Raw genomic sequence first — 20,016 nt, forward strand, 5'->3', positions numbered from 1 at the left:
CGCTTATTGTTTTTACTTTGTGAAGACCCGGGTATACATGTACATGTACTTCATTCTACATAGTTATTTCCAGAATTTTTCCACCACAGGCACGCCAGCGCCTTTACAAACGCTTGAGGATATCCTGCACAACCTCCTCCGTGGTCGCAGTGCCGCCCAGATCCGGGCTGAGCAGCTTGCCCTCAGTGAGGTTAGCATCAACAGCCTCGTAGATCTTGGCAGCGGCCTCCTCCTCATTGAGGAACTCGAGCATCAGCGCAGCGCTGCGCAGCGTAGCAATAGGATTCGCAATGCCCTTGCCCTGGATGTCAGGCGCGCTGCCGTGGCAGGGCTCACCAATGGCAAAGCCCTCGCCAACGTTAGCGCTGGGAACCAGGCCCAAAGAGCCGACCAGCGCAGCAGCACCGTCAGACAGGATGTCACCATACAGGTTGGGGGCAACAATCACGTCGTACGCCTCAGGCTGGCGGAAGAGCTTGTACACCATGGAGTCAACAATCTGCTCCTCGACAGCGACACCGGCGTCCTTGAACCGCGGCGCAGCCAGAGCCTCGCGTGCAGTCGAACGGAACAGGCCATCAGTCTGCGACAGCACGTTGGACTTGTGGGTGATGGTGACGAGGGGGCCCTTGTGAATGCTGGGGCTGCCGGCCGCGCGGATCTTTTGGCGGCGCAGGGCGATCTCGCCGGCCATGGTCGCAATGCGGCTGCTGGCGCGCTGCGAAATGCGCTTGACGGCCTCGGCGACCTTGCCATTGGGCGTATCGAAGGTCTTCTCCTCTTTGACGTACAGGTCCTCGGTGTTCTCGCGCACAATCACCATGTCGATGGGCTTCGGCGCGGACACGACCGTCTTGACGGGCCGCACATTGGCGTACAGGTCGAGTTTCTTGCGCAGAGCCACAATGGGCGACGAGTAGCCCTTGACAGCGCTGGTTGGTGAGCTGACAGCACCAAAGAGGGCGCCGTCGCAGTCGGACTTGAGTACGGAGACCGTCTCCTCGGGTAGGGCAACGCCCGTTTGCTGGAAGGTCTCCCAGCCGGCCTTGAGATCAATGAACTCGAACTTAAGGCCCAGCGACGCGGGCAAGGCCTCGAGGATGCGGCGACCCGCGGGGATCACCTCTTTGCCAATGCCATCGCCGGGAATGAGGCCTGGTATGTGCACGAGTCAGCGGAAAGCGGCACTGAGACGAGGTTGAGCAGGTTGATATTGATCACATTGATCTCTCAATTAGCCCCGGGGTCGGGCTGTGCACAAAGACCTTACCGATTCTGAGAGTTCTCCGGGCCGCCATGGTGTGCTCTTGTTTTCTTTTTATTTTTTTTTTTCCGAGGAATATTTTCGAGGCCAATTGGACTAGTCTCGGCAGTGTCAGAAAAGCTGGACTGACGCCATAGGTGAACACGCAGCCGGGATCGGAGCTGCCATCCCGGCGATCGCCCCGCCAAGCGACACAGCTCCGTTTGGGGTCAAAGAGTGGATGTTACAGGGCGTAAGGCACAGTGTGCATTGGAAAATGAGACTGTGAGGTGTCCTCATCGGATAGGGCATGACCCGTAACTTTCCAGGTTGCTTCTTATAGTTCCACTTCAGTCTGCTAACCAACAACGCAAGATCGACGAGCTTGGATGAATGCTCAAGTCACGAGATTTCTATGTCTGGCCATGTTTTACAAAAGTCCTTGCCCTGGTCGTTTCCTAGGTTATGTTTCTTCCAGATTCTGAGGCCCAATCACCCAGAATCTCAGACGATAGTCCCTGTCGAAGCCGGATGACCAGTGGCCAAGTCAGAGACCCCGTGGCATTTCTTTGACTTAAAGTCGCTAGGATACTTAATTTCCAACCTCATGGCATGAACACCAAGCTTCTCCAGTTAAAGAACTTTCGGAGAAGGAAGTGATCCGACCACCAGTCGTCAAATCGGTCGGCAATAACCTCAAGTGTGGCCCCCCTGCATAGCTTCATACGCTCATCATATAAAAACAGACCATCAAAGCATTCTCGACAATGTACTCTACTTACAGATAGTCATCCAACTGTACGGTTTAGCGGACTACTGTGTGTTGAGTTTTCAATGGTGCTACCGAGTCACTAATGCAAGCTACTCGGTCACTTCCATGGTGTAGAGGGCCGAAGCTCGAGCTGATTCGCTTTTGCGACGGCTCGAAACGCGACATTACTTTTCTAGAGCATTTTGGTGGCGGTCTCCATGCTAATGTCTTTCGCGCAATCATTGATGACTCGGAGTATGCGGTGAAAGTGGTAGGTACCAGAGCCGGTCGAGAGGTAGGCGGATAATGTTTGGATCATTTAGGCTGACTACTCTCCAATTCCGCTTTTCCCATCCCAGGGAGCTCGTGCTCTAGAGTTATCTGGATGACGGCTACGTTAATGCTGATGATGTTATTCGTCAGGAAGACGCATTCTATTGCGACTGTTGAGCTTATGGACGCCTTAAGGAAAAAAGTCGCGAAGATCTCACCGTGCACTGTTATGGCTATGTGCTCTTGACCCAAAACCAAGAGGATGACCTTAGGCAGCGCGGTTTCGACGACTGGAATCGAGGTGCTGCTAACAAGGGACGGCCTCTTAGGGCAATTGTTAAGGAATACATAGTCAGGAATCCTTCTGTGCCTTTCACATACGAGATGTTGCCCTGGATGCGCCGAGATATTCGAGAACTCAATCTGCTAAGAATTGTGGTTTGGGACGTTCAAGCCAACAATTACCGGGCCGGAAAGCTCGTCGACGTCAGTTAGGCACTTACGGTAGCGCATAGAGAGCTGGACTGAAACTCAACCTTCGACTTTCGCATCACGATTATGAAGTTCTGCATCCAGGACCAGATATCCTTCTACACACGATATGAAGTTCTGCATTCAAGACCAGATATCCTTCGACACATGATATGACCTACCAGTGGAACGATGACCATCCGGATCGGTCACTTTTCCACGTCTTTTTCAAAACAATCGCTTCGCGCGGCGGTTGCGCAAGCCACTGGATGACCCAGCGTATCGTGAACGGGAAGGGGCTTGGTTTAACGCTGCCTTCTATGACTGGCAAAAAAAAAGGTCCGGTGTGAACGGGAACTCAGGCGCGTTACTCGTCAGGCGCAGTTGCGTCTCGCGCAGGAAAAGAGTGCCATTCAGAAGAGGTGGCGGATAGATGGCCGAGAAACGCCAGGAACGAGCAAAGTCTGTGACATGATACCCAAACGAAAGATGAATGGATGGTATGGCGCGTTGGACCGTGTATGTATGTGATTTTGCCAGCTGCCTAGGCAACCCGTAGGTGTGGTGAAGACGGGTCAGCTAAGCCGAGGCTCCATCAGCCTTGTGCTCTCCGACGCTCAAGTCCTGAAAAATGTTGAAGACGATGATGGAGGCCTCAAGGAGCTAGGTGACATCTGCAGTGATGATCAACGACCGGGGACTAACCATGATAAAGTCATTGACAAAGAGAGCTGGCTGACGGGGAGTGTTCCAGGATGTGATGATAACCAAAGGGAGCCCTCACAATTGCCTTAAATCTATGGAGGGCTGGAAGTGATGATGCTAGAATTTAGACGCACGACTCACGAAAGCATGTGCAATCAGATGAACGCCTTGTACATCGGCATTCCTTGGAGGGAAAAGCATGATTGGAACAGGACGTCCCACACGCGCGACCTGTTTGGACCCACCGACACTGCCAACGAACGACAAAGCCGCAACAAAACTGACGGGCCTGCATTCCCAGCTGTACCAGAAGATCGCAGGTCCACGAGATGCGCCAAGCCCAGTCGCCGTTGGCTGCCGAATCCCTGAAACGCAGCGTCCGTCGGCAGCTGGCCCTGGGCCAGGGAACCAGTCATTGTGGCATCGGGCTATCCGTTTGATTTCAACAGGAACCTTGCCCGCTGGACCTGTGGACTCAGGTTGCTTGGGAGCTTGGTGGCCGGAGCCTGTGCCGCCGTGTGAGCTGCCTCATCATTCTCCCCTCCATAGCTTTAAACTGCTGCTGCAGGTCCGCATTGCGCGCATGTCTTTCTGCGTGCCTGCATTGTTTGGGGATGACGAGGAGCACAACCACGAGGGGATCCGCAGCTTGCCAGCTTCCCCCTGAAGTTAAGGCCAGTCCCCCCATTGTTCAACCCCCCCTCCCCGACGGGCAGCGTGTTTCCCAATTAGTGAGGCAGGCCGCATTTTTATAGGGTGGCACCACTAAGCTGTCGCTCGACTGAGCAACCGCGTCTTCATTTGTCGCTCGGCGTCCCTTCGTCGCAGGTCTCGCAACCTCCCACTTTGTTAAGCTGGCCACTTCGCAACCTGCCATCAGCAATCAATCAACAACCCGCCCTTTCTGGCTCCTGACTGTTGCCATCACCGCTTTTATCTCGCCTGCATCAAGTCACGGCGCTTCCTCGTCGTTATTGGGGAAGCAGCAAAACACATTCGAGTCCGTGTGCTCCGCCAACAAACCCCCAAGGCTCGAAAAGACGCGCTTCCGCAGCAATACGCTGCAGCTTTTTCTTGTCGCACCCCAGGCTTGGGTTGCGCGACATCGCGACATCGCGACACTACCACAATTACCTTGCAGTTTTTTTTAAAGCAACATCTTCGCGTTTTCCATTGCGGTCTTTGTGTCGCACCTTATCTTGATTTCCTCTTATCCATCAAACCCTCTCAGCCCTTGGCTTAGCTTCCCGAAAAATCAGCAACCATGAGTACCGGCGCGGTCAAGAACCTCCGTGCTATGTTTGAACAAAAATCGGGCGAGAGCAACTCTCCAGAGCGAGGCAGGTCTCCTGGTATCCCACGCGGTAAGGCCAGCACTTTCCCTCGGATTTCACGGTGCTCCGAGACTTTGGCCGCCGCCGTGTTCTCCGTGTGCTGTACAAATCGAGGCTAACACTATGCCCCCTAGGTCCCGGCACCGAATCTCCCAGACCACTCTCCAAAATTCGGACCAACTTCATCGCGATTGAAAAGGACGGTAGGGTAGGCCTTCAGCTTCAGCGGCTTGAAGGAAGTCAAGATTCTGGTTCGGTTTTGCGCAGCGGAGTCACCACGCCCACAGCAAGCACAGAGCGCCTGAACCCGTTTGACACAATGATCAAGTCCCCTCCTCGGACATCGTTGCTCAACCAGACTATCAGTGACTCTCCGCAAACGGTGCAGGAGAACAAAGAATCGCCTTCTTCTCAAGGTCAGCCGAGCTCAAAGCCCGATACGTCCGCAGCTCCTGCGGCAAATGGAACCAAAGAGTCCTCTCCCGAGAAGGCCAGGCTATCACAGCCCCAGACGACGAAGGCTACTGAGTCAAACGGTGGAAAAGACCAGAAGCCTGCCGAGCGCGAGCCTGGTAAGACTAGTTCGCACACATCAAAGCCTACCCCAAAGCCCATCGCCGTCTCGTCAGCAACCAAATCAGCTCCGAAAGCCTTGAAGTCACCCATCAACTTGAAAGGCCCAAAGAGCCCGGGCGAGAACCAAAATGAACAGGTCCCTGTGAAGAAGACTCCTGACAAGAAACCTCACCCTCCTGAAAAGTCAACAAGTCCCCGGGCATCCACCACTTCCGTTAAGACCTCGACCTCTGTGACCGCAAAGAAGTCGTCTTCGGTTACATCATCCCCTCACACTAGTTTTGTCAAGCCCAAGCCCAAGTCGCCAACGCGCCCTGTCAAGCTCCCTCCCAGCTTGACTTCGCACACGGCCGCTTCGGGATCCAAAGTCACTTCGCGTCAACCTTCACTGTCTCGTCCCAGCGGCAGTGCCGCTACAACTGGCGATTCTCATGGACGCCCCTCCAGCAGGGCAAGTGTTATCACCAATGGATCTGTGGTTCCAAAATCACAAGCTCCAAAGCGCCTTAGGAGGCAGAGCTCGACCATCAATCGGCCGCGGCCAAGCCTAGGCCCGCCCCCCAAGCAGCCGGCAAAGGATCATCCGCCAACTAAAAAGGAGAAGCCTGTAGATGAAGGGTTCCTTGCTCGTATGACACGCCCTACTCAAGCTTCGGCCTCCAGAGCCGCCGAGAAGGCCGCCCACATCACTGCTACTAAGAAGCCGGTGGCGGCGGCAGCACCTAAAAAGACGGTGACGACAAAGACTGTGAAGAAGCCCGCATCGAAGCCCACAAGTGCTGCATCCTCTTCGACCCAGCCGCAGAGCTCGACCACTGATAAACCCAAGGTTGAGGCCGAACCAGCTTCCCATGCCCCTTCGACCAAACCTGATCAGGCTAGGGAAAACAAGCCCGATCAGAGGGCTGAGACTACCCAGCAGGCTCCTGCAGCTGAAGTCAACGCTGCCCCGGAATCGGATGACGCCAGCAAACAGGAGCCCACTGCTAGCGACATTGATGTGGCGAATGAGAGTGTTGAAACACCTCAGTCGTCTGAAGCGACAGCGCCAATCTCCGAAGATCCAGAGCAGAGTGTTCCTCAACCTGCGGCCGAGGCACCGCAGGAGCCTGATATTGTGGCAGAAGCTACGCCAGTAGTCGGGACTGCAGAGGAAGAAGCCGCAGCCGCAGCTGCGGCTGCAGAGACCAAACCAACGGAGGCCGCTGAGGGTGTTTGTGCCCCGGGCAATGAAGAAGCTAAGAAGGCCGAGGAGACATCGGGGTCAACCTCTTAGTAACGTCAGAGATCACAGCGTACTAGTTTGCATGCTGGCATAGCAGGTCATGTAGGGTGTTCCGTATTGCTTTTAATTTCTACAGTCCTTGCATGCAGGGGCACTGTTGATGTTCAGGAAACTCCATATATGATACCTGGACCAAAGGGTTTTGTAGTTTGTTTTGCTTATCGGTTTTAGGAGTTAGCGGTGGTTCATGTATGGTAGATAGCGTTGGCCACTGGCGTTAAATCAAGGAAGTTCATTTGTATTTATGTATCATGACAGTCAATTGTTTAGACAGGACATCGACATTAACCGGACAAGTGACGATGGGGATGCTACCATAGCCGAAGTGAAGGACATATTCGGCGATTTAATGTACAAAATTGTCAATAGAAACCGTACTATAACACAAGATTTGACAGATCCTTTTTAACCGCCAGTATCATACAGAGCACAGTACCCCTACTGGTTATCAATTGCGTCTCCGTTCTGGACCAAGTTGACTCACTAAATCCAGATGGAAACTTTGACACCACACCACCCACATCAAAAATATCCCAACCAAAACTCCTTTATGACGCCCGACAGAGAACCAGTCCTCCAACCTTCCTTTCCAACGCCTCCCGGATTTCCAGAACGCCGCGATCGGTGCTCAAAAACAAGGATTCACCCATGGTTAGCCCCTTGAGCATACCGACAGGCAACCCACGCGCGACCAAGTTCAACTCCTTCAGGTTCGCCGTCACCAGCCGCGACGGCTTTGAGATGGGCTGCAGGTTGCGCAGCACGGGCTCATTGTTCCAGTATTTGAGCCCGATCCATAGGCGGCGCGTGGCCACGTTGGCTGGGGTGACCGGCTCGGTCTCGAGCGTCAGGAGCTCTTCCGGCGATGGGGGTCTCGGACCGCCACGCGTCACCGATGAGATTAGACCTGCCCGGTGCATGGCCAGCATCAGCCGGAGGTTATACTTGGTGTTGGGGATCGAGGTGAGTCCCAGGCGGGCGCGGGAGGAGTTCTGCAGGTGGGCGCAGGCCTGGCAGACCGAATGGATACCCATTTTGGCGAGTCTGAGGGGAGAAGAGAGAGCTGGCTGAGTGAAGGATTGGAAGGGGAGGAAAGTGTAGCTGTGAAGCACCTAAAAGCCCCTCGTTTCGGGAACGATGTGACGACCTGTGCGGAGGACTCGACTGTAGGCTGTAGTAGATGGACGAGGAGCGTCTCGTCGGTTGGACTGGGTCATGCGTTAGAAATTGCCAGACGTAGACGTATGAGGAAAGACCGTAGCTCTGCGAAGGGGCTGGCTTACTGAAGAGAAGTGTGGACTCGCCGAACTGGGAGGGATTGCGCCTAGGACGATGTCGTCGGCCTGGTCGTCGGTGGGTGTTTCGTTGTGACAAATTTCCGGTGGACCACAGCTGCTACAACCGTCGGCTTCTTCCGTAACGTCCAGCGGCGCCCGGGCCAAGCCTTGAAAATTTGGCCAGGGCGGCCAGGTACCCTGCTGGTCGAGCGCCCCGAGGCAGCGAGGCTTGGGTTTGGGACGACGGCAAAGACTCCACAAATGTGGGGTGAGTTTGGGGACCTGTGGCCCGTGCACACAAAACCTGAGGACATGGGATCCGACCCCGCTGTGGCCCATTAAGCATCCTCACCCTCATCACCAATTGGCTCGGCGCCATCCCACTTTTTGCAGTGTAAGCGCCCAGCACGGAGAGCCTATGCCAGTGATGCTATTGCACTGCCATGACAGGAATACGCGGTGAGAGCTAAGTGAAAACGGCTCTTGATCAGCTAGCCGGGGTCTCAGGGTACAAGTGCTGCATGGTTGACGCCACTGCAAATGCTGATTCGACGATGTGGTGTGCCGGCAAGCTCAACACGCGACGGACGACGCTTTTGGTTGTGCGCGGGGCAGTGACAGGTAGGAGACATTACCCAAAAGCCGACGGGAGCCAAGTAGTGGTCCTGCAGCAAGACAGACGAATTCTGGCTGCCGTCACACCAAGGTTTAGGACGGGCTGCACGGTCCCATCGGCGACATATTTCTCGTGCTCGTCGTAGGTTTTGTCCTTTTTCAAGGTTACTCGGACTTTCTCTGGCTCTGTGTCAAGCGGCAGCTCCCGATCTGACCGTTTGCTAAAGATAAGCTGGGCCAAACCCCAACGTCGTCTCGATACTCAAGCTCCCTTCCCTTAATGCATAAACCTCTGGTAGCTTCCCTTCTCCCCGCAAGACACTACCCCTCCTGCACCCTTCTTCTAGTCGGAGCCGATCTTCCAGCGCTTTCCTGAGCTGGTATTGTCCCACAACTGAAGGCCGCACAAGATGGCTGCCCGGCCAGGAGAGGAGAATGTGGCCACACTGTAAGTGCCGCCACAGCTCGGCTCGAAAAGAGAGCAGCAGCCTGACCGCTCGTCTCAAGCTATGGCGACGTGCACTACTTCTACAGCCCGCCGACAACGAAGCCCCCGCACCACCGCTTCGACAAGGGATCATATATCTATCTGTTTGAGGACGCCAACCAGGGCCGCGCGCGCTTAGAGATTGCAAACAACCCTGGAACCGAGGATCAAGATGCCTTTACCGGTTGTAAGAACTGCCGTGTGCATCGTAACTTGGCCGCAAGGAAAGGCTGACACAGAGAATGGGAGAGCCAGACCTCGACAAAATCCATTTGCGCTACTCGTATAGGCACATATGCCTGGTAACACTCACGGTCGGCGAGGTCGAGGGCACCCAGGAGTGGCACCTCCCAACATGGGATCCGCATAACCAGGCCAAGTACCACTACAAGCTGCATTCCTTAGACATCTACTTCTGGACTCCCCAAGATGCATTGATGTTCGTCAATGGCATCCGACGTGTCCTCCCTGCCGCTCAGTGTGAGGTTCTGGACGAGCCAGGTCCTCCCCCTCGCGAGGAGCCCGAAGTCAGCGCGGTTGTGCAGAGGCTTGAGCAAGCTGCCATCTCCGAGTCCCAGGCCGAATCAAGCAACATTGACTCCAACGAGTCGACCGAACAGCCCGCTCCAAGCTTCTCCGGAGCGCCAGTGTCTGCAGTAGCTGGAGCTACTGGCATACCCGCGCCTGCTGCTCTTCCTTCCCTTCCTCCTCCTCCTCCTCCTCCAGCCCCTCAACAGTTCGCTCCCATTGCCTACAACCCTGCCGCACCTCCTGCACCCGAGCAGGTCGTCCATCGGGAAAAGACCCCGCCACCAGATGATGGTTCGCTGAACCCATTGCAACAGACGCTTGTCAACGATGCTGCGACCCCCTTCTCTCCCGGCCTTCCTCCGGGAGGGCCGAGTGTGAGCCCAATCAGCCCCACGGTACCGCCACCGACCTTCCAGCTTCCTCCCGGGGCTCCTACATTCCCTGGCCCTCCCCAGCGAAGCGTCACATCTCCTGGGTTTGCACCGCAAGGATTTGGCTCGCTCAACGTGCCGTCAACTTCAACGATCGGAGCTACTCCTGTTCCCACTGCAGCCCCGGTTCCGACGCCGGTTGCCTCCGCTCCGTTGCCCCAACCGGGCATCACTCGAGCTACAACCATGCCCGTACAAGGTGTTGCGAGTCCACTCGCAAGCCCTAGCTACCCGAACACCGGCATAATAGGCTCGGGTCTGGCCACTCCGGGCCTGCCAAATCCGTATGCTCCCGTCTCGTATCCTGGCTATATGCAGCCGAATCCTGCCGCTACTCATGCGCCAACCCCGCCAGTCGCTGGAGTGAGCGTGGCCCCCCCGCCCGCAACACAGCCGATGGATTACAGTGTACACCAGCAATTTTACGTGCCGGAGAACCATGTTAAGCCGACCCAGGAACCGAAAGGCAAGCTGGAAGCAGGGGCTGCAAAGTTGGACAGAGCTTTAATGGGGATAATGAAGAAGGTTGAGAAAAAGTTTGGATAGACGATCGCTCAGGGTATTTATGATTCTTTATGCTTCTAACTGAGGGCGTGGAGTTGTTGGGTTATTGAAAAGAAGTTTTGATCTCCATTTTTTGGTTACCCAGTCTATACCATCTTGTCCCCAGGTGCCGCGTACCATATATAAACATGATCATAACTGCTTGATACTCGGTTGCTTCGACTGGCCTGCAGCGAAGCACATATCTCCATGAGTCTGATCAGATTCATGGGCTTGAAAATCCTTTGCTGGAATACACACCGAAAGCGCTAACGCCAGCTCTTCCCCCCGAGGGCGTCATGCCTGAATAGTCTCAGCATTGAATCTCAATGCTTAACCACCTTACCAATCTAGAGCCGGCACTCCGGCATTCCTCACAAGGGACCTGCTTTGCCTCTCTCTTCTTGCCTTTCCTCCGCGAGCCAGATCCTCCTCTCCGTCATCTTCTTCCTCATCCCTGCCAACCTCCTCATCCTTTAATACATCCCAATCAATTCCATATCTTGCAGCCTCAGCCTTAACAATCCAGTCCCACTTCCTCACGAGGGGATGTGCATCTGCCACATCCGCAAAGACCACCTCCCCCTCCCGATGCTCTTGACCCAAGACTTCGTACCGCCACGTGCCATCCGCAAGGTCAAAGTACTCCGCGGCAAACACTCCGCCATTCCCACCCGGCGCAATGCGCAACTCCTGCCGCGCCTGCTGGAGCAAGTCCTCCAGACGGACTGCTTCCCTCCTCATGATCGCCCCCTCGTTGCCATCATCATCCTCCTGTCCCCCTTCCCTCCTCCCTACCACTGCTGACAGTGATGTCCCCTCCGCCGCCGCTGACGAAGCAGCAGCAGAAACCTGCAGCGCCCTCAAACCGACAGCCCCGACCAGACCCTCCAACACACCGAGCAACATCCCCGCACGAGCGCCCAGCGTCGCGCCAAGGCCGTACCCCTCGTCAAACCCTGCCTGCGCCGTTTTGGCCTTGCCCTCGGCAATGCCATCGCGGTAGCCGAGCGTCGTGTACGATTGCTGCAAGCGGGGGACATCACTAATAGGGAGCTGTTGCTGCTGCCGCTGCAGTAGGGATTGCTCTCCTTCAGGTTGATAGGGCTGGCGGTATTGTGAAAAGTCGGGAGAGTTGGGAATGGTGGCTGGATCGTCGGCCCAGACGTCGTCTAGGCTGGTGTGGGTTGCAGTATCATGAGGCGTGGCAAAATCTGGGCTGTGTACAGCCACGGTGAAGGGGAGGTCCCGATCAGAGGGTTCGGAAGGGTAATGGAGCCGCATTTCTCTTGTAACCTTGTTAGGAAAGCAAACCGGATAAAGTAATCTGAGCTGGTAAATTGTGATGATCTATTCCTTTTCAGTTGCAGGGGTTGTTGACGGTGTTTTGATAGTTTTGTTGCTAAGTAAGTGATTACAAACGCAGGTGGAAACAGTGAAAAGCTCGATCTTCGGATGAAGTGAGAGATAACCCTAACCCTGGCAAACTATGACCCAGGCCATTGTCCAACTAACTCTCCGAGGTGATTGCTTATGTCATAATTCTCTGAGATACCTGATACCCAGATAAGGAAATATAGACAGATCGAAGATGCTTCTTGTGTGTCAGCACCAGCATGCCTTGTTATATTCCTTCAATTACACTGTTGGTAAGAGACAATATGAAAGTCTCATTTGCACGAGTACCTAAGATACCTTGGTGACGCCACCATCTTTGATACCCTTGATACATCATGCTCCAACATAACCCAGTGAGAACTGCTAAACGTTCCCAAACATCTCAACCAACAATGAATGAATACAACGCGCAAGAATGTAAGCAGAACTGATCTTGACTCTTTGTGTTATTCCGTCATATGATAGCGCACTTTACAGGCAACCCACAGAGTCCGTCCTTTTCCTTCTTCGCTCTCTGGGGGCTCTTGGTACCGTTTCCTCCCTCTGAGTCTAACTTGCTCACCGAGACCGCTGGTACCTCCTTAGTTGTATCTCCCGCCCCTTTCCCAACCGCATCTCATTAGCGACTTACACATGCCGATTCCCTCCACATTCTCTTTGCATGGGTGGGCATCACGCACCGACAGACTTGGCAACCGTCTGGTAGAACTTCTCGCCCTGGATGCGGGCAAGCTCTTTCTCCTTATCGCTTGGCTGGCGACTGCCATCAGCACCAGCAAAGGTGCCAGCACCCCATGGGCTGCCGCCGCGAACTTCGGATAGGTCGGTCAAGAGTCCGAACGCCGGGTAGTAGCCCAGCGGAACGAAAATAATGCCGTGATGAGTGAGAGTGCTTATGATGGCCAATGCTGTCGACTCCTGACCACCACCCGCGCTGGCAGTCGAGATGAAGACGCCGGCATACTTGCCCCAGAAACCGCCTGTGGACCACTGCTTGCCCGTCTTGTCCCAGAAGGCCTTCCACTGAGCAGGGAAGTTTCCATAACGGGTCGGCACGCCCAAGAGAAAGCCATCATACTGCTGGAGGATGCTGGGGTCTTCGAGGATAGGAATGTCAGCAGGCTTTGGAGGGGCGTGCATCTTGTCCAAGACCTCCTGGGGCAGGGTTTCGGGGACTCTACGAAAACATGGTTAGTGATGCTGAAGATTTCAACTGAAAAGAAGGATACTAACTGGTAAAGGTCGGCCGTGCCTCCGGCCTTCTCAACGCCCTCCTTCTCGGCCTCAGCAAGCTGTCGGATGTGGCCGTACATGGAATACTGTCGTGGATTACATCAGTGAATGGCTAGAGCAGATGGGGATCTTGTTGGAGGACATACAAAAACGATCGCGATCTTGGGAGCCATAGTGTTGGGTCCTACGGTGTTCACAAGCAAAAGACCGGGATAACAAACAGTGGCTGTTAGAAATTGATGGGAATGGCTGACTGATGAGCCCGTCAGACAGCCCGGGCCTACCTGAGGAGCCCCCGGCGATTATATATACCAAAGCAGAAGCAGAAGAGGAGAGGAGGAGGTCACGACTCGCAGCCAGGGTCTGTGAGATTCGCCATTGCTGCTCGTAATGTTCACGCAGCATGCAATACACCTACTTCTGTTTCCTGGATGATCACCAGCGTCTTCCTGCAGAATCACCGGTTATGGCGGCGGCGGCTGCTGCTGCCACTCTCATGTCGGGGTAACCTGAAGGTACTTGGGGCCTGGAACCGCTGAGCCCAGGACCCCGGTCAAGCGGAAGCGGCATGGGATTCGTCAGGATGGGATAATCATGGTCAAATCAAAGACGGCACTTCCTGAGAAGTTTCCTCGCCAAAATGCCCCTTAGCTCAGCTGTGTTGGCTGTCATCAGGTTGTCAAGGAAGGAAGGAGCCTGAAAGAACGTGACCGGCCTGGAGGGACCCTTGGAAGGCTATCGACAAAGAGAGTTAAGAGGGGCGATGTGCCTGATTCACGTCAGACTCGTTTGATTCAATTTTTCGGGGCAGTACGGGTTAATCCGTACCCCTCAATCAATTTGGATACCTGCATGGCATTGCTCCTGATGATTCAATAAAAAGAACTCTGTTGGTGACGAACATTCCCCCCAACCCCTTCGGGCCCCTCTTTAGCTCCCACGGCAAAGCCCCACTCCATTTTCCCTGATTTGGTCCTTGGTGCTGATGAATAAGAGCTTACACCACAAACCGCAGCTCACCATTGCGTTCTGGGGATGACGATGCTTAGTCACACTGACAAATCGACCGTTAATGTGTCTCGGGAGCTGATCGCCTTATTCCCAAATGCAGATCGTAGCCGAGACAATTTTATTGGTCGGCCCGGCACCCAGGAAACATCTGTATGGACGATAAAGCCCACCATCTTCCAAGACGAGAAGGCTTCCAGGTTCTCGAAGTGGCTTATGATTACACCTAGAGGCTAGAGAGGCACTGACGCGTGTGCTGATCAAGCCTTGGGCCTTGCACCTTCGGATTGATCGCTGTTATAGGTTTGCGTTTCGTTCTGGTCCCTGGCTGCATGCGACCCTCCCCGGCATCAAGGTCGGCACTGATATACGCGCAGAAAGATGGTGTTGTGACGTCTCGAGCACCCTCACCCAAGCACATCCAACAGTTGCTTTCCCTTTCTGTCCAGGCACAGATGGTCGAACTGCAACTGACTTTGGCAGCCTCCCGCAAATGTGCGTGTCTGTCAAACCCCTCGATCGATCAAGACAGTTGAATGTCTTATCGCGACATCACCGTCAGGGGATTTTGGCGGCGATAGGTTGCGGGGGATCCATCACCTCCTAGGCCCTCCAAGTCTGCTTCCTTCGATAAACAAGGATTCTTGCAGACACATAAAACAGAGTGGCCACCAGCAGTCCAAAGGCAGAGTACAGGATGGTGCCGAGCCATCGAGGATCCCTATCATTGCCCAAGATCGCTCCAGCAATGGGCGTACCAACGAGAATGGCTACACCAGACACCACGAAGCTCATGCCCATCCTTGCTCCAACCCGGCCCATATCGGGACACAGGCTGACGAGAACACTTGGGGTGAGACTGACAACACCGCCGGAGAAGGCGCCGTAAAACAGCGCATAAACCACCGCGCCTCCGAGGCCGCGGATACCCAGCCAGCAAAACACCATCACTGTGCTTCCAGCCGCACACACAATCGCAAGGTTCAGCGATCCCCATCGGTCGGCCATTGCAGTGGGGATAACACGGCCTGGGATCGATCCGACATTTAGGAGTGTGACCAGGTATGGCGCAAAGCTCTCACCGGACACTCCACGGGATGTCGCATACAGCTGGATGTAAAAGAAGGGCACATAGAGAGCCAGAAACGCAAACAAGCCTCCGGCCACGAACAGCACGTACGGCCAATCCATGAATGCAGTGTTGTCGATGAAATAGCTCCAGTCTCTCTTCCTCCCTGCTTTTGTCGGCGGCACCCTAGTTCGCATGAATGCCACCGGGATTGTTGACACCCCCAGCAAGATAAATGCAATAGCTCTCGTCGCCCATCCAAACCCAGATTTTGATAGAACTTTGCTGAATACTACTGGAAACACCGTGCCGGCCACCGGAGATCCCACGCTGGACAATCCCAGCGCCAACGCCCTATGCCGGCGGAAATACTGCCCGAGAATGGCCGCCGATGGCAAGAAAGTCAACCCCATCCCACAGCCCATCGCCACGCCCTGCGCGAGCATGACCTGCCAGTACGTGGTGCATAAGGATGTCATGAACTGTCCCAGCACTGTCAAGGCCTGGCCTGTGATGAGCAGGTGCCGGAAGTAGCCTGCGTCGTATAGCGGCCCAGCGATGACGCCGACGAAGAAGAGGAGTGCTCCCTGGGCCGATCCGATCCAGCTGATTTGCGAAGAGGTGTGGGATGATAGGAGGGATGTCTCATAATGGGCTTGGAAGACGCCAAAGGTGTTGATGACTCCCCAGGTGCTGACGAGAATGGCGGTCGAGCCGAGGACCTGGAGCCAGGCTTGTAGTCCGCCATCTGGCGGATCATCAGGAGTTGGCACAGGTGGTTGCTGGCTTGTTGATGCTGGTTCTGGGTATTCCGAAAGATTGGCAGTGACTGCAGTATTCTTTTGTTCTTCGAGCTGGATTGAAACGTCGACCTCGGTACGATCGGACTCGGATGCAAATGCGGGTTCTGGGTCTTTGTCCATTATGGCAATGGCAAGGCGCGGTGACGCGACTTTTTCTCCGGACAGAGGTGTGTAGGCTTTCTGGACCTCGTCACTCGAGGAATGTTGTCGGATGCTGTTAATGCATGGCAAAAAGCCCAAGATAAGTATTCGCTGCCAGGCCGAGCACCTATCCCCTGTACTGGTGGGATTTGGTGGCGCCCTCCAAAACCCAGTCGACGGCGGGATTGCGCTTAACGCGACGACAAGTTGTCGGCGACCACGAAACTGTAACTTATACCTATAGTTTCTTTTTGAGCAAATCTAGGACCGTCGATCTTATATCCTAGTAGATATTGAATGGCCCATGCTTTTAGTCAGCTTTGTTCATGGGATCGGGAGCTTTGCTCGAGCCGACGACACAGTAACCAAGTAAGCAAGTCTACCCGCGGATGCGCTAACGCACCGCTCCCCCGCGCTCCCCGCATTCGACCCGGAAGAGGACATAGCTCATGGGAGACGTTTGGCGAGAGCAACACCAGCAGCATTATCAGTGACAAGGCGCCACTGACTGCCTATTCGTGATATCTCAAACAAGACGTTGCCCAGGGTCCGGAAGTGTCTTGTGTCATGTCCTGCGGGCTCAAGTCCTAATACCCCCTGCTTCACACTGGTTGCTGAGGAGCATGCCATTCAAGGCCGTGACACACGATAAGAGTTGGGGAAGGCTTGCGGCAGTCCTACAGTTATCTTCACCACACCGATTATGCGCTTTTGTGTGCTTGATCTCGAGCCGGCGCATCTGCCGAAGGGACTTGCAGGTTTGGAAGCGCCGGCGGCCCCACTTCCGGATCGGAGCCGAGGGCCAGGGTCCCTCCGTACATGGACACATGAGCTGCCCAGGCCAGGCCAGAAAACTTTAGGTGGTAAACATGTTCAAGTTTCAGATGGAAAAAAAAAAGAAGAGATCTGGATGGAAAAACAGAGGAGCTCTCAGCCCCTGTATGAAATGTTCATGCGAGTTAGAGTGGCATTAGAAACCATATACTTGAACGAGTGATGACAACCATCGACACATGCTTTGGTGCCCGGGCCAAGATCTCGGCGAACAAGTGGCTCCACCTGGAATGAAGGGTTGAGAACTTCGACCTGAGCTGGGAATATCACCCATACGTCAACGGAGAAAGCAAGAACTACCTGATATTATCGCTTGCTTATGTGAAGAAGTATAAGGCGAATTCATAGGGTCTTATCGAGTTAGGGCTCCATCTAACTCTCATGGATCCTGGGTATGTTTATCCGCCAGGTCGTTGTCTAACGTGACCCCCTTGTGTTGCTAAAGCAACCCATGGCGTTGACGTGGGTAAACAAACACACTGAGCGACAAAAGGCGGTTGTACCATCACATGCACCAAAGACAACATATGTAGGAGGCCATTCAAGCAGGTATAAGACGAGTATGTACACACCCATTAAGAAGTCATATATCCAATCATCAGTCATTACACCAACTCCGTGCCCTGTTATCACCATCCCATTACGATGCCGACCACCGATACAATCCAAACATTTTAGCTCAACCGACCCAACCCAATCCAAACCACCCAACATGTCACTTCAAAATACATGCGTACAGATGCAAGCGGGTCCTGCGAGGGTTTCATACCTAAGCGCACCAGACTTTCCTGTATTCTGAACAAAAATAAAAAAACGTTCACGGTTTCCCGCTTTCTGGCTCGATAACTATTTGCGGAATTTGGTCTAACCTCAAGCTCGGTAACCTCCTGAGACTGGGTAACCTAGGGATACCTTCGCTCACAGTGATTCTGTCTTGCTGTTGCTGCTGGTGTTGTTGTTGTTGTTGTTGTTGTTGTTGCGGCTGACCACTCGAGTCCTGGCTTGTTCCTGTCCCTGTCTCTGCCGTCATTAGCCCGGCATCACTTTCCCCATTATTTCTCTCCTCGGGTCTCAATTCTGCTGGACTCGATATAGGAACCAGACCTGGACTCGGCCCCGGATACTGCGGAGGAGGATCTGGGTAGGGACTTTGGCTTCTGCTTGCAATGCCAGAGGCCGAGCTTCTCCTTGAACCGATTGGCGTCATGAAGCTCTCCCCACCGAGACTGACTTCATCATAGCTCGGGGGAGGACGATCGCCCAAATCCACATCCTCGAATGTGATGACCACAGGAGTCGAGCCGGCCTGTGGGCTAGGAGATGCAATTGGGCTCAACACGGGAGAGCTTGCTCGTGATCGGTTCAATGGTGATGCATAAGGGGAATCCGGACGGAGAGCAGCAGAGTGGGTCGTGTTGATGGAGAGAGCACCGACCGAAGCGCCCGAAGCGGAGCGACCGCGGTTGCTGAGCAGGCTGAGAGAATCAGCTGCGGGCGGTGCGGCGTCGGAGAGTAGGCCAACCCGTTCGGTGCTGACAGCACTGTTGGAGCGAATGCGGGTGCCGTCAGCGCGGGCGATCCCGATGTCGGCGTAGGCCACAGTGCTGGCAGAGCGCTGGCGGGTTTCCCGGATGCGTTCATGCTGCTGGCGCAATTCCTCGATTTCCCGAGAAGCCTGGAGCGCATCCTGCCGGGCTCGTTCACGGAGCCGTTGCAGTGCGACGGTATCGTTGTTGGCGCGTGCCTCACGGCGCAAGCGACGGCGTTCTTCTCGCTCTGCCTGTTGGCGACGGCGGGCGGCGCGGATCCTGTAGAGGGCCTCCATCTCTTCGTCTCGTAAAGCTTCCTCCTCTTCCTCGGTGCGCAACTCAACAACCACATCGATACCATCGCGCTCTCCTTCACGAGCGATGACCGTCTCGTTCTCCGCAGGCTTAGGTCGGTAAGGGGGTAGAGTCATGACACTTCGTACCGAGGTAGTGCGGTCGACACCACCTCCGGGGGCAGACTGTTGACCATTGTTAATGTTATTGTGCAGCTGCGCTTCAGCCAAAGATTCCTCTAGGGCGTCCTGATTTTGGCGGTTAATTTGACTCGTGGTTGGAATATCATCGTCATGGCGCTGGGCCTGTTTATACGTGTATGAACGCGCGTGTTTGCGATAAAAGTAATGACATATGATAGCAAGCGCGATGGTGAACATAATTGCAGCGAGGATATATATAACAATCTACAGACAGCAGCTCTTGTTAGAGAGAACGAACAGCAGATGGAGCAGCAGTAGGTGACTGACTCGGGAGCTATGGTTGTTGTGATGGTTGGCAATCTGACTAGCAAGCCGTGGTAGCAAGCCATTATCGGCTACTCGCAGCGGCACGGGGGCGGAGAGCCATCTTCGCAGAACTGGAGGGGCCATTGAAGACAGTAATGGGATTCAAGAGGTCAATTGCAGTGGTCCGGCGCCCAGCTTCTCCATGCGAAGGCCAGGCTTTGTCTTCATCGCCAAAATCCCCGGAGGGAAGCCGAAAGTCGATTGTGAGGCTATCCAGATCTGTTGAATGCAAAATTGCAGCAATAACAAAATGGAAAGCTTGCTTGTGTTTCGGTGACAAGAGGGTCGCAGCCCTCGGGGAGCTGGAACAATGAGGGGTTCTGACGACGAAGCAAGGGTCGCAGGCTTTGTGCAACGTCTCGGCTCTCGATGTGCTCAGAGCCAGGTCGCCAGGTTAGCGACGGGTCGGTTTCAATCAGGGCTGTTGACGTTGTGCAAAACAAACGTGATGCAAAGACAGATGGACGACGCTGAACAGATAAAGAAAAGAGGAGGAAAAAAAACAAAAGATTTGGACCTCGGGCGCGTGCTGATGTTGCAGCGGCTGGAGTGCTGTTGCATTGCTTCCTTCGACTTTCCCCAAGAGCGCCAAGCCTTGGGCCGCGGCGTCAGGTGGTAGGTCGAAGGCCGTGGGCTGTGGGCTGCTGGCGCCCCTCAGTGGATCGCGGGGGCGCTG

The 20,016-nt window shown here is 54.6% G+C and overlaps 7 protein-coding genes across 7 annotated transcripts; 2 read left to right on the forward strand and 5 right to left on the reverse strand.

Moving 5' to 3' along the window:
- Positions 1-103: 103 nt before the first annotated feature.
- CTHT_0055150 (homoisocitrate dehydrogenase-like protein) lies at positions 104-1,298 on the reverse strand (the record flags this gene model as incomplete). The annotated part of the gene is made up of 2 exons (XM_006695784.1): positions 104-1,155; positions 1,271-1,298. 2 exons carry the CDS (start codon positions 1,296-1,298, stop codon positions 104-106), a joined length of 1,080 nt encoding a protein of 359 aa, XP_006695847.1.
- Positions 1,299-4,707: 3,409 nt separating this feature from the next.
- Positions 4,708-6,629, forward strand: CTHT_0055160 (uncharacterized protein; the record flags this gene model as incomplete). Its single annotated transcript, XM_006695785.1, has 2 exons — positions 4,708-4,807; positions 4,912-6,629. The coding sequence occupies 2 exons, from the start codon at positions 4,708-4,710 to the stop codon at positions 6,627-6,629; spliced, it is 1,818 nt and encodes a 605-aa protein (XP_006695848.1).
- A 557-nt stretch (positions 6,630-7,186) lies between these two features.
- CTHT_0055170 (mitochondrial 37S ribosomal protein uS8m) lies at positions 7,187-7,672 on the reverse strand (the record flags this gene model as incomplete). The annotated part of the gene is made up of 1 exon (XM_006695786.1): positions 7,187-7,672. One exon carries the CDS (start codon positions 7,670-7,672, stop codon positions 7,187-7,189), a length of 486 nt encoding a protein of 161 aa, XP_006695849.1.
- Positions 7,673-8,940: 1,268 nt separating this feature from the next.
- Positions 8,941-10,525, forward strand: CTHT_0055180 (uncharacterized protein; the record flags this gene model as incomplete). Its single annotated transcript, XM_006695787.1, has 3 exons — positions 8,941-8,978; positions 9,038-9,204; positions 9,273-10,525. The coding sequence occupies 3 exons, from the start codon at positions 8,941-8,943 to the stop codon at positions 10,523-10,525; spliced, it is 1,458 nt and encodes a 485-aa protein (XP_006695850.1).
- Positions 10,526-10,864: 339 nt separating this feature from the next.
- On the reverse strand, positions 10,865-13,326 carry CTHT_0055190 (putative cytoplasm protein; the record flags this gene model as incomplete). Its single annotated transcript, XM_006695788.1, has 4 exons — positions 10,865-11,808; positions 12,601-13,097; positions 13,154-13,239; positions 13,300-13,326. The coding sequence occupies 4 exons, from the start codon at positions 13,324-13,326 to the stop codon at positions 10,865-10,867; spliced, it is 1,554 nt and encodes a 517-aa protein (XP_006695851.1).
- A 1,438-nt stretch (positions 13,327-14,764) lies between these two features.
- Positions 14,765-16,153, reverse strand: CTHT_0055200 (uncharacterized protein; the record flags this gene model as incomplete). Its single annotated transcript, XM_006695789.1, has 1 exon — positions 14,765-16,153. The coding sequence occupies one exon, from the start codon at positions 16,151-16,153 to the stop codon at positions 14,765-14,767; it is 1,389 nt and encodes a 462-aa protein (XP_006695852.1).
- A 1,672-nt stretch (positions 16,154-17,825) lies between these two features.
- Positions 17,826-19,211, reverse strand: CTHT_0055210 (uncharacterized protein; the record flags this gene model as incomplete). Its single annotated transcript, XM_006695790.1, has 1 exon — positions 17,826-19,211. The coding sequence occupies one exon, from the start codon at positions 19,209-19,211 to the stop codon at positions 17,826-17,828; it is 1,386 nt and encodes a 461-aa protein (XP_006695853.1).
- Positions 19,212-20,016: the final 805 nt, after the last annotated feature.

The sequence above is a fragment of the Thermochaetoides thermophila genome, assembly GCF_000221225.1.
Source record: "Thermochaetoides thermophila DSM 1495 unplaced genomic scaffold scf7180000011820, whole genome shotgun sequence".
Lineage (NCBI taxonomy): Eukaryota > Fungi > Ascomycota > Sordariomycetes > Sordariales > Chaetomiaceae > Thermochaetoides > Thermochaetoides thermophila.